This window comes from Geotrypetes seraphini, chromosome 6 (genome assembly GCF_902459505.1).
Source record: "Geotrypetes seraphini chromosome 6, aGeoSer1.1, whole genome shotgun sequence".
Lineage (NCBI taxonomy): Eukaryota > Metazoa > Chordata > Amphibia > Gymnophiona > Dermophiidae > Geotrypetes > Geotrypetes seraphini.
Genome location: NC_047089.1, coordinates 58,761,115 through 58,778,220, shown reverse-complemented (window position 1 = coordinate 58,778,220; position 17,106 = coordinate 58,761,115). Strand labels below are relative to the sequence as shown.

At 40.4% G+C, this 17,106-nt stretch overlaps 1 protein-coding gene across 3 annotated transcripts in view; it reads left to right on the top strand.

The window, feature by feature from the left end:
• MRPS31 (mitochondrial ribosomal protein S31) overlaps positions 1-17,106 on the top strand; it is a 120,207-nt gene that overhangs the window by 43,826 nt on the left and 59,275 nt on the right. For 2 of the 3 annotated variants that reach the window (XM_033950397.1, XM_033950398.1), the window contains exon 4: positions 12,048-12,191. The exons of the other annotated variant lie outside the window; for it this stretch is intronic. In XM_033950397.1, coding sequence (XP_033806288.1) covers positions 12,048-12,191 — 144 coding nt within the window. The remainder of the gene's footprint in view (positions 1-12,047; positions 12,192-17,106) is intronic. 3 annotated transcript variants of the gene reach the window in all.

The following is a 17,106-nucleotide window of genomic DNA, read 5'->3' as shown; positions in this document are numbered from 1 at the left end:
TTACTGGTACTCGGTGTGGACACAAGTCTGTTCTTTTTTGGAGCTTAAGGAACAATTGTCCTATCCGATATTGTTTATTAGCTTAACTAGTTCGCATATGTCAATCCCTCTGGATAAAGTTCCCTTACTACAATTCCTCCTGTTGGTTGCATTGCGTATCATACTCACTAATTGGAAAGACTTTTCCAATATATCACACATTGAATGGTGGAACACTGTATGTCTCTACGCCAAATACGAAAGAGTGGCAGCTACACGGAGGGGATTTCTATCTAGATTTGAAAAAATGTGGGCACCATTGCTTAAGTACACAGAGTATAGGATGTGAGACATGAGCTGCTGTGGCCCCTGCGGACCTAAAGACTCTAATAACACTAAAGACCCTAATGATTACATTGTTGACAATGGCACTACTGCTGTAGCTACTGCGTTACTATGATTGTTATGTTCCCATGCTGATTATTGTTCCTCAAGCTAGCCTTTGAATTAACATATACAGCCTTATTCGTTAATTGTATTGTTTCATTTACTACCACGTCTGACCAGTACTATTAGTTCTGGTTTTGTTAATTGTTCTTGGTACTTTATTATTATTATGTTTGTACACTGTGGCATGAATGTCAATGTACATGTTTCTAGTTGTCTCTGTCAGGGATGATGTCATTCATGCCCATGGATGTATATCTTAAAAATATTAATAAAGATGATTGAACTTAAAAAAAAAAGCAAATTGCATCACTTTTCCACAAAATCACCCTGTTTTGCCTGACTGACTAGTCACATGACATTCTACAACATGCTGTCTTACCACTTCTCCCACCCTAACCATTTCCTGTGAAAATATGAATGTGCGGAAACTTTTTGAAGAACCCTCATGTATGGATGTTTTGGCTAAGTTAATTTTTATAGTCCTTTTTATGACAGAGAACATGAATATATGGATATTCTTATTCCATATTTTTTAGCATTTGAGTTCCTTTGAAGTCTATTATTGAAATGTTGCCACCTGTCTTACTGATACCTCCATTATGCTGTCCAATGTGAAGACAGATAAAGATCTCCTTTTCCCCAAAGGAAGTGAATTTTCAAGGTCCCAAAATTTGGCTAGTTCTCATACATGGTGCAGTGAAACCTATCGGTTTTCCTTTTTAATTTTTTAAGAATTAAGATCAAAATCTCTCACATTTTGTCAAAATATAATTTTAACTCAGTTGTGAAGGAAATAAAAGCATAGCAAGATTCATTGCTCTCTGTGGCATGTACTTTCCTGACCCAGTCTCACATGTAGGTAAATTGGAGCCCTGCCCAGCTTGTCTGAAAGCTGACTTCCTTTCTGTAAGTCATAAATATTTGAAAATAATCTTTTACAGCAAACTTGACACATCTTTTAGTGTACTGGAAATGAACACAGTTGAGTGGTTGTGGGATTGCGATTTGCTTTGTTAATTTATTGCAGTCATTCTCGTTATTTGCACATCCATTATTCGCAATTTCGCCTATCCGCAGTTGCATCAGTTGCAATCAATATTCCCTATTCGTGCCGCTGTGTTTGCTTATTTGTGGACTGGCACTTTAAAAAACAGCTTTTTGCTTTCACTTTCACTTTGCTTCCAGTTATGGCCTCCAAGCGTCTGGAGAGTGAATTACAGGTACTTACAAGTGCTGTCCCAAGCAGGAACCTAACCCTATTTTCCCAATAGGATTCACTGTTCACTTTCTGTGGTTTTGAGGCACAACGTGTACTGATGCAACCTAACCTCTGTTTTCCCATAGACTCAATGCTTTGCTATTTGTGATTTTGTGATTTGCGAACATTTTCAGGAATACCACGAATAACAAGAAAGGACTGTATGCAGAAATGGGAATTTTGGCTTCTCTTCTTGCTGTATGCATATTTCTAGTGGCATCTACTTGATGCTTGTGGACCTGCATCAATCAGCAGTGTCAACAACTGAGTTCAAAGCATTGCAGTCGCTACATATATTTATACAAGTGAGGGTCTACAACGCATAAGCACTTTTCAACTTGGACCCTACTGAAAATGTGCTCTCCTTTATTAGATCATGTTTATTTCCAATAGACTAGATGCTAGGTCTGTATGTTTCTACCTTTTAAGTGCCCTCCTCCACCGTCAAGTTTCAAGTTTATTAGGTGTTTATATACCGTCTATCAAGGTTATCTAAGTGGTTTTACAATCAGGAACTCAAGCATTTTCCCAGTCTGTCCCGATGGGCTCACAATCTATCTAACGTGCCTGGGGCTATGGAGGACTGAGTGACTTGCCCAGTGTCACAATGAACAGCCCGGGGTTTGAACTCACAACCCTAGGGTGCTGAGGCTGTAGCTCCAACCACTGCAAAAAAACAGAGAGGAATGGAGGGAAGTGTAATCCAAAAATATCACTCCAAGACAAAAGCACCACACAAGCCAAGAAAGCTAGCTTATTAAGTGAAAGAAAAGCCTCAGACAAATGGAGAAGTATACCCACACTCTTCCACCCAAGCATCATAGGCAAAAAACTTTTGCACAAGTTTAAAGTTAGCAGGTGGGAGCAAAAAAATAGCCGAGAATGACTAATGGTAAAAACCACTGAACACAAGCGGGCCAGGCCGACGATCGTTTCGTGGCCGATAACCACTGCTTCAGGGCCTTGGCGCCAAATCCAGGCTATCCTATAACACAGGGGTGTCAAAGTCCCTCCTCGAGGGCCGCAATCCAGTCGGGTTTTTAGGATTTCCCCGATGAATATGCATGAGATCTATTAGCATACAATGAAAGCAGTGCATGCAAATGGATCCCATGCATATTCATTGGGGAAATCCTGAAAACCTGACTGGATTGCAGCCCTCGAGGAGGGACTTTGACACCTGCGCTATAACACAAAACCCAAACCCAAAAGAGAAATGAAAATGCTCACCTGCTGAAAGTTGAAAAAGAGCAACTGCTGCTTTCAACCACAATTTCCAAAGCACTGTTGTGGGGCTTTTAACCACTGTGCCACACGCTCCTCCATGGTAAGGCGCCGGAGTTGTTATACCTTCAAATGAATGGATTTCACCAATGCATAAATGCTTTTATCACAAATTGCAAAGTGCTGAAAAGGACAGGTTTTTTGTTTGGTGTTTTTTTTTTTTTTTTTTTAAACGGATGCTCTTTACAAGATCATATCTTGTAGTGTGTTGTTATAACTTTCAAGTTCAGTAAAACTCTAACAATAAAAAAGAGGCAGTAATTTTTCTTTAATGTGTGGAAATTCAAGGGAATAGTTTGTGTTGGAGGCTGAGAAATTAATGTATACCTTCCAGGGGGAGGGGGGAGATTGAGACCTTGGAGTGATCATATTTGATGAGCTCATGGTAGTGAAACAGTGCAGCAAGGCAGTATCTGGAGCCTGATGAATACTAGGAAGTATAACTGCTTATGGACTTGATGCTAACATACAAATCCCGGCACAAAATGGCGCCAGACTACATGCCAACTAACATTCCTCCATAGGTACCAATGGATCACTCTGCTCCCAGGAAGAAACACACCTCCAAACACCTCCGGTCGTGCCCTTCAACTACAGAACGCCAGATGATGATCCTACTCCCATTTTTTACCAAGCTACTGGAATCAACTGCCCCCGCAGTTCAGATCCCTCAAAGGACTGCAGAACTTCTTACCTTTTCACCTAATCCCTTGCCTATTGGAATGGAATCTCTGTATATGTTGAGTTAGGATGAACAAAGTATATTGTAAGTTTGGCAAATTGTAAACCGTTTTGACTGTATATTATGTACATTATCCTGTAACCCATTCTGAGCTCATTGGGGAGAACGGGATAGAAAATGAAATAAAATAAAACAGAAGCAATGAGATTGCTTTATAGCAGGGGTGTCAAAGTCCCTCGAGGGCCGCAATCCAGTTGGGTTTTCAGGATTTCCCCAATGAATAACAGTGTTTTCCCCAGAAATTTGGTGGTGGGGAAAATTAAATGTGTACTATTTTCATAGTTAATTTTTATTAATTATTTTCCAATGCTCAATATGACTTCCTTTTTTAAGGTTTGACACTTGTGCCAGAATATTTTTATTAAATTTAAGAAGTATCCAATTCTAGAGTGAATAATTAGATATTTGCCCTCTTTCAAATGGTGTAAAGCAGTGTTCTTCAACCTTTTGACACCTATGGACCGGCAGAAATAAAATAATTATTTTGTAGACCGGCACCAGTCCGCGGACCGGCAGTTGAAGAACACTGGGCTAAGTCGTGGGCCAGACCCCGCCTATCTCCAACCAATCTCCGCTCCAGACCCCGTCCCCATAATAGTACTAATTGTAACACCATTTTTTCCATTCATTTTTCATATATACACATACACACAATATAATCGTATTAATAACACATAAAGGTTAACCACAAAATTAAACTACACAAAGCACACTATATGCTTCTCAATATTAATTCTTCCCAAAAATAACCCAATCCAAATACGGGACAAAAAACTAAAAGTACTAATATATTCAAACAAACCCTAAGATGCAAGACTCTGCCTGCAGTACAACCCCAGAGAAAAAGAAACAAATGCATTTCTTCCTGAACAGACAGTAGATGTAAATCAATCACTAAATTCAAAAATAAAATCATTCCCCCTACCGTTGTTGTCTTCCTCCCTCCCTGCTGTGCCTTGCTTTCTGGTCTGCTCCCTGGTGTTATCTTCTGGCCCGCTCCCTCTTTCTCAGTGCTGCAGTGCACAAAGCCGTGGGCAGCGGCTCCTTACGGGTCCCACGCCTCATCTGGAAGTCTTCCCTCTGACGTTGCAACTTCAGAGAGGAGGCTTCCAGTTCAGGCACAGGACGCGCATAGAAGCCTCTACCCACGACTTTGTGCACAGCAGCACTGAGGAAGAGGGAACCGGCCCGAAGACAACGCCGCATCGATCGCACTGAGGACCAGTGGCTGAAGAGCACTGTCTGGGACCTGATGCATGTGCCGGCCCTGTGGACCGGCACCGGTGCATGGAATGGCGGTTGAAGAACACTGGTATAGAGGTTTAATAAAGGGAAATACGTTAATGAAGTCATTAGGTTCAATCTAGCCATTTATTTATAAGAACATAAGAATTACCTCTGCTGGGTCAGACCAGTGGTCCATCGTGCCCAGCAGTCTGCACGTGCGGCGGCTCTTAGGTCAAAGACCATAAGTGAATGTCATTAGATAGCCCATTCATAACACCTGAATCTAACAGAAAATCAGTGTCAGGACTGCAAGATTGGTATAATCCTCAGTCAAATTGAACAAGACTGTGCTATTCTGCCAAGAATGGGCAAAAACTACACCATCCCACTGTGCAAAATTAGTAGACGCCTATTATACTAGTACAGAACTCAGAAAAACCTCCCACATTTTACTACACTGGCCCTTAAGGACTGATTGCTGGAAAAGGATGAAAAATAATGATTATGGCACAAGTCTACGGCAGGGAAGAACAAGGGAGAATTCTGCTTAAGACACTGCACAACAAAGTTTTTGCTTCCTGAACACTGCTGGGTGTTTCTTATAGAATTTTGGGTGCTGATCATGAATATTACATCAAAAATTACCCATCACGTACCATTTCAGAGAAATCTTCAATTTTGTCGTGATTTTTTCTTATATTTGGATGCAAACAATTTTTTCTCCCATAAGTGTCTTATCAACAACGGTTTGTGCCGCCTGGGTATGTCCATGCATAAAATCTAGCCAGGTTGGAAGCTGTTTTATGGAAGATGACATCCTGGGCATGTCTGGGCAGGTCTGAACGAGCTTGCGCTGTCTCACCATGCTATAATGGTGGCTTCCATACACCGATCCTGCTCATTTGGTTAATATAGATAGTCCGTGTGTGTATATAGTATCAGTATAGTAAAGTATAGTAGTATAGTAGCTGTAGCAATATAACAGTAAGTAAGCTTGATGCTATAGACGTTTTGGTGTCGGGCAATATGTCTCGTCGGTGTCGTAACAGCCGCGACACATTCTGCTATATCTGTGGGGAATATACACTTACGCCTCAGAGACGTTCGATGACTGCCCTTGTAAAGAAAGCCTATCATCTGTATTTTGGCTGCAAAATAGGTGATCAAGACAAGCAATGGGCGCCTCACATTTGCTGTGCGACATGTGCTGTTAGTCTGAGAGCCTGGCTCAGAGGTACTCGAAAGACGATGCCATTTGCTGTTCCGATGATATGGCGAGAACAGAAAGACCATGTGACGGACTGTTATTTCTGTTTGACTAATGTGTCTGGTTTCTCTGCCAAAAACAAGAAGTCAATTGAATATCCTAATCTGCCTTCAGCAATGAGACCCATGCCACATGATGACAGTCTTCCAGTTCCGAAACCACCAGAGGATTGGACCTTAGACGAACCAGATGAAGAAACTGCAGTGCAGGGTTCTAACAGTGACATTGACCCGGATTTTGAACCATCCTCATCAGGCGATCCACATCTGATAACACAGTCCGAATTGAACGATTTGGTCAGAGATTTGGGTCTGTCAAAAGCAAAAGCTGAGCTGCTAGGTTCGAGACTGCAGGAATGGTGTTTGCTATCACCAGGTACGAAAATTTCTGTGTTTCGAGACCGGCATCATGATATAACCAAATTTTTTGCACAAGTCGACAGTCTCTGTTTCTGTTGTGACATTGAAGGATTGTTCTCGGTCTTTGGTTGTGATCACAACCCGGAAGAGTGGCGTCTTTTCATTGATTCGTCAATGTTAAGCCTGAAAGCTGTTCTGTTGCACAATGGCAACGTTTATCCTTCAGTACCTGTTGGCTATGCAGCACATATGAAAGAAACATATGAGAATATGGAAATGTTACTAAAGTATGTCCAGTATACCAGGTATAACTGGAATATCTGTGGAGACCTCAAAGTCGTTGCTCTGTTACTAGGACTGCAGCTTGGCTATACAAAGTACTGCTGTTTCATCTGCGAATGGGACAGCCGAGACAGAGAGTCGCACTATTCTAGAAAGAACTGGCCACTCCGTAAAAAGTTAGTTCCAGGACAGAAAAATGTAGCACATGAATCGCTTGTTGACCCGACAAAGATATTTTTGCCTCCTCTTCACATTAAACTGGGACTCATGAAGAATTTTGTGAAAGCAATGAACAAGGAAGGGGAAGGTTTTCGTTATTTAAGACAGATGTTCCCAAGAATAACTGATGCCAAGATCAAAGAGGGTATTTTTGTTGGCCCCCAGATCAGACATGTTATGAGTGACAAGCGATTTGAAGATCTGTTAGTTGGGCCGGAAAAAAATTGGCTGGAAAGCCTTGAAAGACGTTGTTGACAATTTTCTGGGCAATTACAGAGCCCCAAACTACATTCAGCTGGTAGACAAACTTCTCAAAGCATACAAGAGAATGAAGTGCAATATGTCACTCAAGATTCATTTCCTCCATTCACACTTGGACTTCTTCCCCGCAAATCTCGGTGCTGTGAGTGACGAGCACGGTGAAAGGTTTCATCAAGACATAGCTACGATGGAGAAACGATACCAGGGCAATTGGAATCCGTCAATGCTTGCCGACTATTGTTGGATGCTACAACGTGATGCACCAGACACTGAATATAAAAGAAACTCGGGAGCAAAACACTTTTAATTCTGTTTCATTTAGTCGCTTGTGCGAAACGTAAACTTGACTATATATTTTATTGTCAGTAAACATAAAAATGTCTATTTCTCATAGTTCTTACGTGATGCAGTAAAACCAAAACCATATTTGAGCATACCAAGTTGGTACCTGTCATAATCACCAAAAACTTTTCAGGAATCAAGACTTAACCAAAAAATTGTTGTGCAGTGGAATTCTGCTTAAGAATTATTACAATTAAAACATACAGGATTTTACACAAAACTTTTATTTTTGCATAAACTCCCCAGGAATATTCCTTGCACAGCTGTGACCTTAACACAAAATGTCATTGTGAGGTGGCATACTGTATCAACCCAAGAGAAATCAAGGCATTGTCCCATTTCAACTACACTTTCCTACCCTTCTGCTGCTAACCTACTCAGAATCTCAAGTGTAGCCTGACCTGATTACACCAGTGAAGACTGAGCAAAAAATAGTAAATGAAATAATAATTAAAAAACAACACATTTAAGACGACCATGGAAATAATATCCCAGCAGCTACAGAATTTGACTTGACTGACAGCCTGCACGTTTTTCTACTGTTCAGGGAAACAGAAAATAGGCAGGATCTGGCAGCGAGGAAGGCCCGAAGCAAACAAGCTTCCCTCCATCGCTGACCTATCTCCCGCCTTAGCCTGTAGTGAATCTATTTCTTGGACCTGCTTTATTCCTCTTAGGCACCTTCTCCCTCCTTTTCTGTGTGCCAGCAGCAGTTACTGAAACACGCAGCTATTAGCTTCCGCCTCTCCTTTTCTGAAGAACCAATGTCCAGCCTGTCTTGCAGGATAAGCAGCAGAAAGAGGCGCACTCGGTCATAATGAGCGAAACCAATTAGAATAATAAAGCGAAACTAATCAGAAAGAGGCGCACTCGATCATAATGAGCGAAACCAATTAGAATAATAAAGCGAAACCAGTCAGAAAGAGGCGCACTTGTCATAATGAGCCTGCAGTTCCTGCCTCCAACTGCAACTGTAAAAACTAACCAGCAGTGTAGGAAATTTTTAAAAAAATGTAAAGCTGAAAACCCGCTTAGGCGAATTTGCAACTGAAATGACAGCCGGGCGCTCACCTAAATTAGCCGGGTGGAGCGCCCGACTAAAAGGTGCTAGGGAGAACACTGAATATGCATGAGATCTATTTGCATGCACTGCTTTCATTGTATGCTAATAGATCTCATGCATATTACATTACATTACATTACATTAGGGATTTCTATTCCGCCATTACCTTGCGGTTCAAGGCGGATTACAAAAGGTTAATTTAAAAAAGACAGAATTACAATGATTAGCTAGAGAGGTAAGTTGTAGATCTTAAGAGCATTTAGAGGTCGTGTTGTTATTGCTGTTTCAGGAATTTCTTGAAAAGTGTGGTTTTTATTTCTTTTCTGAATGTCCTATAGTCTGGGGTGGTCATCAGAAGGTTGGAGATCTGGTTGTCCAGTCTTGCGGCTTGAGTGGCTAGGAGGCCAACCCGACTGGATTGCGGCCTTCGAGGAGGGACTTTGACACCCCTGCTTTATAGGCAGATGGTGAGACTTTGCTTGCAATTTTGTATTCAAGTTTCAAGTTTCAAGTTTATTCAGATTTGATTAATCGCTTTATCTTAATTCAAAGCGATGTACATAATAAAATTACAATTTAAAAAGTAATACATTAAAGAATGTTGACTAAACTAATGACAAATTTGACAATACTGGAAACACTTAGGAAAGAGAAGGGTTAGAAGTTACATTATAATATAAAGATGGGGAAAACATTTAGGGAAGGTACATGAGGCAGGGGTAAAACAAAGTTTTGGAATTATTTTATAATGAAATTATTGTTGACTTATAAAGGCATCAATAAATAAAAAAGTTTTCAGGTTACTTTTAAATTTTTCTAAGTTGGTTTCTTGTCTCAAATGGTAGGGTAAGGAATTCCAGGTTTGGGGTGCAGTAACAGAAAAAATGTATTGGCGTCGTGTATTTATGATTTTAAGAGATGGAATTGTCAACAAATGTTGTTCAGTAGATCTTAGTGTTCTATTCGTTGTGTAAGGGATTAATAATTTATAAATAAAAGCCGGAGTTTTAAAAGAAAGAGATTTAAAAGTGAGCAAACTAAGTTTATATATGATTCTATGAGCAACAGGAAGCCAATGGGCTTCCTTAAGGAGTGGAGTAACATGGTCGAATTTTTTGGCTTTGAAAATGAGCTTAATAGAAGTATTTTGTATGATCTGTAAACGTTTGATTTCCTTTTGAGCTATGCCTTTAAAAAGTGCATTACAGTAATCAATCTTTGAAATAATGAGAGAGTGGATAAGAATATTAAGAGAATTATTGTTAAGGAATTGTGCAACAGATCGGATTTGACGAAGCCTAAAGAAAGATGACTTTATGACATTGCTGATATGGTTATGAAAGGAAAGTTTATGGTCAAAGATGACGCCTAATATTTTAATATTGTCTACCTCTTGTAAGGGATGGTCCTTGATAGAAATCGGAAATTTAAGCTTTGGATTATCTTTCCAAGGAAACAGTAATACATTGGATTTATTAATGTTTAATGCGAGCCTGTTATTATTTAACCAAAGATGTATTTTCTCTAATTTTGCATTAATCTCTGAAGTATCTAAAGGGTTATCAATATCTATGGGGTGTAAAAGTTGAATGTCATCAGCGTAAGCGAAGACATTAAAGCCAATTGATTGGCATAGAGTTAATAATGGGGCAAGAAATATATTAAATAAGAGTGGAGACAGTATGGAGCCTTGTGGGACGCCATTTACAGAAGTAAAAGTATTAGAAGTAGTGTTATTAAAACAAACTGAAGAGGAACGATCTGAAAAGTATGATTGAAACCAAGAGAGCACTTGGTCTGTGATTCCTATTCTGTTTTGGAAGCTGTATTGCTGGTAGGATAGAATATAGCTAGTCTAAAGGAGCATTGTCAAAATGGTGCATTGAACCTTCTATTGTGATGAGATTTAAGAATGTAAATACAAATGCCTTAGAACAGTGGTTCTCAAACCTGTCGTGGGGAACCACCAACCAGTCGGGTTTTTGGGATATCCGTTAATGAATATGCATATGGGAGATTTGCATATAATGGAAGAGTCTGGCATATAATTTTCTCATGCGTGTTCATTAGGGATATCCTGAAAACCCGACTGGCTGGTGATCTCCTCGGGTTGGTTTGAGGACTATTGCTCTAGAAGAGAGCAGAGACAGGAAGATTATAGAAATTCCAAAATATAAATTCATAAATGCAAATCTTTTGCAGTAGAAGCAAAGTGCTTAAATTAGAGATCAAGTCGTATATTCAGGAATAATGTTTCTTCACAGAAAGGGTGGATGATGCATGTGATGGCCTTCCAGTAATAAAGTTTAAGAGAGAATGGGACAAGCAGAAAGTATCCTTATTTTGAAGATATGTAGGGATAAGCTGAAGTTTATCATTGTATCTGTCGTCATATGCTATATTTCTGCATTTGAAATTTACTTAGACAATGAACGATTTAATAGACTTATAGTGGTCTCTACAAGCCAGGTTAGCATCTGCCCAGTGGGCTCTACTTTCACTGACGGCTAAACTCGGGACCCTGACTTCAGCAAAAAAAAAAAAAGGGGGGGGAGGGAAACGGATTTGTGAAGTGGGACTACCATAGTTCTTTCTCCTGTGGGGCATAAGAAGCAACTCCTCAGCAGAGGCCACTTTTTTCAAGGCTGCTTTCAACTCCTAATTCCCACTCACCTTAAAATTACCTATGTCCTTTCTATCATTCTCACTGCAAGAAACTCCCCTACCCCTCTATATGTCCTGTCTGTCCAAACTAGATTGTAAGCTCTTCAGAGCAGGAACTGTCTATTACATGTCAAATGTACAGCGCTGTTTATGCGTTTCAGCGCTTTAGAAATGTTTAATAGTAGTAGTAGTTAGACTGGTTCATTTGTGTGTTGTTGGGAGCCTGAGTGAAAGGGTATAGTTTGATGTTAAAGACTAGAACATTGTTTTGATATTAATCTGGGCCAAGCAATGTTTTGGGTTTACTAGTATTAACAATTCCATGGGTTGAAAACATTGTGGTTGTGCCTCACTGTTATTTTTTTCTTCTTTGCTGTATCCAAAATCTCCATTGTTATTTTTCCTTCTCTGACTGTCCAGCTCTTCTTGTTGTAAACTGCCTCGAACTACTATGACTTTGGCAGTATATAAAAATAAGGTTATTATTATTATTATTAAATGTAATAGATTTCAAAATGGAGAAAAACTTATCAACCATTCCAATCAGTCATATGTATTTTAAATTCCTAGGAAAGATTGAGTGGAAAATAGCTTTTTAGATTTAGGACATGTTTACTCAAGATTGTATCTTTTTTTGTTTTTCCCTCTAGTAATATCATTGTAGACATGAAGATTGGGAAAAGACCCACGGGTCGCTCTGCATCCCGGGTAGCTGATCAAATCCAGTTTGATGACGATGGGCGTGGTTACACACCAGAGAGAAGTGTAGTAACTGAATATACTGGTAGCCGAAAGTAAGGGTTTTAAAAAATTCCTTCTCTCTCTGTTGTTTCCAGAATTTAAAAAAAAATGTATTTAAATTTTATCTTTGTCTAGAGTATTGCAAAACTGCACAGAGCTCATTTTCAGACATTGAATTCTTTCTCCATTCTTAGACCAGGATTTCAAAAATGCACTTGCTTACTTCCTTGGGCAAATGCTTTTTCTCAGATTGGTGAGACTGACAGAAATGCCATCAACTCTGATCAGGGCCCAGGTGCAGGAGGCTGCAGAAGAGTCTTTGAGGAGGTGCAGAGGGAGACAACAAAAAGTGTTTTCCAGGTGTAGGGTGAGGGAGCCGAAGCAAGTTCAGGACTGTGATGGGGGGTGGGGAGCAGAAGGAGTGGGTTAGATAGGAGAGAAGACTGCTTCTGTGTCAAGTACAGAGAAGGAAGAGAGTGAAAGGGCTGTGCTAGAGTGGGTTGTATAATCATTCATCAGGGAAAAGAAGTCCTCGCCAGTGTCTCCTGTCACACTCTCCATCTCAATCCCCCATCCAGATTATTAATGGGGGTGAGGGGTGTGGGGGGCGCACCAGTTTCTCCTGCCACAGAGAACAAAAATGGCAGAGAACAAAAATGGAAGCATATGGGGTCTCTACTTAGTACGTTTTGGGTGAATTTTAGAATCCCTATTTAGACCTGGGAGTTGATACATTGTATAGACTGGAGAAAGAAATGCTATGGTGGTGTGAATAAGGGTGGGTCTGGAGTCACACAGTGGATTAAAGAGGAACAGAAAATATATTTTTAATATGCTATGTGGGCTTGTTTGTCTCACAGGTAGGGCAGCTTTCCTCTTGAAGCCTGCTGCTGTAGTACTACTGTCTCTCTAAAAGACAATTTACTCAGCTGTCCTCCAGCCTAGGTCCCAGAAATATAGTTCTGTCTCTCAAAAAGATAATATCCACCAGCCGACCTCCTGTCTGGTTTTCCTACAAAGTTCTGCAAAGCTTCAAGATGAATTTGGCCTTCCTGAAGGTAGTGTCTGTAAGCATCTGAGTTTCACACGTGTGTGGAAGAGGATAGGCAATAGCGGACCGCTTCTTTCCTCTGGGCTTACTCAATCCTGAACTTTTATACTCCCTGGGAAATTTTCTTCCCATCTCTGCCTTTCATATGTTCCTCCCCACAGAGCATTAGTATGAGGGTTCTGTAACTGAGTATCTTCTGTTTTTTTTTAAATTGCCATTTTAAATTTACAATCCTTCATAGAACAAAATATTCTCCACAGATTGAGTCAGACAGAAAATACAAAATCACAAGAAGAAACAGAATCAATACAAATTCTCTCTGTCCTAGGAGAATTAAAGAAATAAAGGAAAATGGGAGGAGAATACCATCGATCAAAATAAAAAAAAACCTTAAGGAAATCATAAAAAAAGACCTAACAACTGGTATTATCTAACTAAACCCTGTAATATATATACAAATTACCTAATATACTTCTCCTTTTACAAAAGTGGAGTGCGGTCTTTAGAGCTAGCAGCAGTGGTAACAGCTCGGACGCTCATAGGAATTCTATGAGCGTTGGAGCTGTTACTGCTGGGACCGGTACTAAAAACTGCGCTAAGCTTTTGTAAAGGGGGAGTGGGGATAATCACCTGTGCTAACCCCTATTTCATCTTACCAAAAGATGCAGACTTGACTGATTCCTAAGTTTGAATGAAACTTTCTAAATGTTTAGAGTCTTGAAAAATATAATCTTTTCCCTGAAACTTCACCAAACAATGTCTGGGGAACTTAAAGAAAAAAAGTCAAACCCGAGGACAAATTAAAGAAACTCTACGGATCACCTGAGTTCTCCGAGAAACATCAGGAAAAACATTTATACGAGAACCATGAAAATGAGTAAACCTTTTTCTGAAGAAACAAATCAAAACTTTCTCTATCCTCACTACAAAAAAGGTAACCAACAAAGTACCTCTTAATGTAGTCTCTACAATAGATGTTTCTAGCATACTAGTCAAATCTACCTCTATCACTTCCACCCCTCCTCCTGAAATATTATTAAAGAAGAAACTTAAAATGCTTTAAAAATCTATGGGAGTGATGAAGAGTCCAGAGATAGAATTTCTACCATATATAACTAAAGAAGCATTAATAGCTTCCAATGATTCAATTTTCCCTGAAAACATTTAATTCCCCACTATGCATTACCAAATCATTCACCAGTGAAGTTACCTTGGAGGCTGCTTTCCTTGTAAAGAAGCACAATTATGACAAACAATTGATTAAAGTCCCTTCCATCTTAGATACTAACCTCCCAAATTTCCACATTTGAAACTTCCTTTGGGACTTTTATCATTCCAAACTCTTGCCTCATACAGTTTTCAAATGTAACTGGTCTGAGGAAAGACTTTGTAATCATCTTATCATTAGAAGACAACTCAGTAGTTGACAACATTATCTTGGATACTGCTGCAACAATTGGTTGAGAAGTTCCTGCAACCTCTGATGACACAAACCTCCAGATCCATCCACACCTTTTAAGGAGCTAAAAGTTACTGGAGCTGAGATTACTACCACATTAGGTAGTGAGCAGGGTTCGGGACTTGGAGAAGGAGCCTCTAAAACTTTGCTCTAAAACTCAGGACCCAGGGGCCACATACTGCCTGCCAGGTACTATTTTGCAGCCTGTGGTCTGTACTAGTGCTGCCTGCTCTTTGCAGCATCCTCCGGCTTCCCCCCTGGCTTTCAACTCTTACCTTCAGATAATTACCGCAGCCTGCAGAGAGGATTGCCGGTGCTGTAGCGATCCTTGCAGGCTGCCATCGTCCTCAGCATCACGTTCCCTCTGCCACGGTCCTGCCCCTAACGTCAGAGGAGGGGCGGGACCTCGCTGCGGAGGCCGATGGCAGTCTGCAAGGAATGTTACAGCACCAGCGATCCTCTGCAGGCTGCGGTAATTAGCTGAAACTAAGACCAGAGGCCAGAGGGGATGCTGCAAAGAAGGGGGGCAAGATTTATAAACTATAAAGAATTTTACCTCATGAAAAATTGTCATTTCTTTAATAAGACATTAACTATTTTTTCTGCGGCACTCCAAGTACCTACAAATCCAAAATGTGGCCCTGCAAAGGGTTGAGTTTGAGACCACTGCTCTAAAACTACTTTCATTCTTCAATGGAAAAATGGTCTCCACAACAGGACCTTGAATCTTCCTTTGTTGTCCTTTATCTTATCAAGCACAAAGTACCTTGAAAAGTGAAGGTTACAGCAGTCCATTAATAGATTCAAGGCCTCAGCTACACTACTACTACTCCTACTATTATTTATCACTTCTACAGTGCTGAAAGGTGTACTCAGCGCTGTACATTTTGACATTTAATAGATGGTCCCTGCTCGAAAGAGCCTGAAGTCTAACTTGGACAGACAGACATGACATATAGGGTTGGGGATGCAGAAGTGAGATGAGTTAGGAGTTGAAAGCAGTCTCAAAGAAACCCCAAGATTTGCCTCAATAATTCCTTGATGGCTCTTCAGTTGGCTCCAAAGGAACATACCCCTTTGGGCATGCAACCACAAGCCGTGTACCACTAAGCTGTTTAAATCTGCTGAAGTTTGGCGTCTGCCAATATCATCAGACACCAGCAACAGTCTCTCCTCAGGGACTACGCCCCCCCCTCCTTCACAGTGTTCCAGTCAGGGACAGCTAACTCTTCTCCTCCTGTGAGGGAGTATCTTTAACGGGGAGTGGCAGCTTCCTATAGACTTCTTCACAAATGCATATTGAAAGAAACTAGCAAGATTCTTAACCTATCACTCTTGTGAATTCTGTACTACTGTTTTATGCAGAATTTGCCCAGAATTCTTCCAGGGTAGAGAACCCAAGCCAGCAAGAGGTGGAATTGTGGTTGAAAAGCAGCCAGTGTCATCATCTTCCCACACCATGCGACTGTTGCATAATGTGATTATTAATGTATGTAAACTGCCTAGAACTTTGCAGCAGGGCAGTATATAAATTATTATTATGATTTGCACAGTACTGAAGTCCTGTGCTGTTCTGACAAATCTTTTGAGAGCAGCTTAGGATTTTGGGCTCTTTGTGGCTCAGTTTGAGAGACTGTGTATGGTGCATTAAGAGAACAGTACTATGATGTGAGCAGGAGAGAGAAGCAGCTGGAGAAGTGGAGTTGAGAGAGAGAGAGAAAATCTGCTGAAGGCATTTGTTTAGACAAGACAGGATGTAAGGGGACATGCTTGTGGGGTGAGTGAGCTGGAGAGACAGGATAAAGGTATATATGTGTGGGGAATATGGAGCTTGGGGATGCATGTATGGGGAGGTGTGAGCTGGTGTAGGGGGAGACGGAATTAGAGGGGATGATTTGAGTATGGAGGACTGCATGTGTGTATGTAGGGGGGATATCTACTGTTTTATTATGACTTGATTTAAAGGATTTTGATTGGGCAATTTGTAGAGCCCAGGAGGAATTGCAGGTAGTGCTAACTGTTTTCAGCTGCTGACATTTCTAACAACAAGCATGAACATGGCTCTGCTGCTGCAAATATTGGCAGCTGCAAGAAGTTGGCAAGGCCTGTGGCTCAGCGCTCTCCAGGTACTCCATGGATTGCTAAGATAACATCGCTGAAACCAGAAACTTAAATTTAGCCTTTTTAAATATTGTAAGAACTCTTTCTGTTTTGAAGTTTGAATAATTTACCATTCTGATACCGGTTATACTGTATTATATTGCTAAATATGAAGAATTTGCAAACGTTTTGCACAGAAGTGGCATAGAGAGCTCTTGTGATCTGTAGAATAGTAAATCAAAAGGCTTGTTTGTCACAGGTAGGAGAACAGGAATTGTCCTCTAATAAGAGGTTTTTATTGATCCTTAAATCTTGCAGCCTGAGGGATTATATTCTGAGGAGACTGGGACCTTAAGAA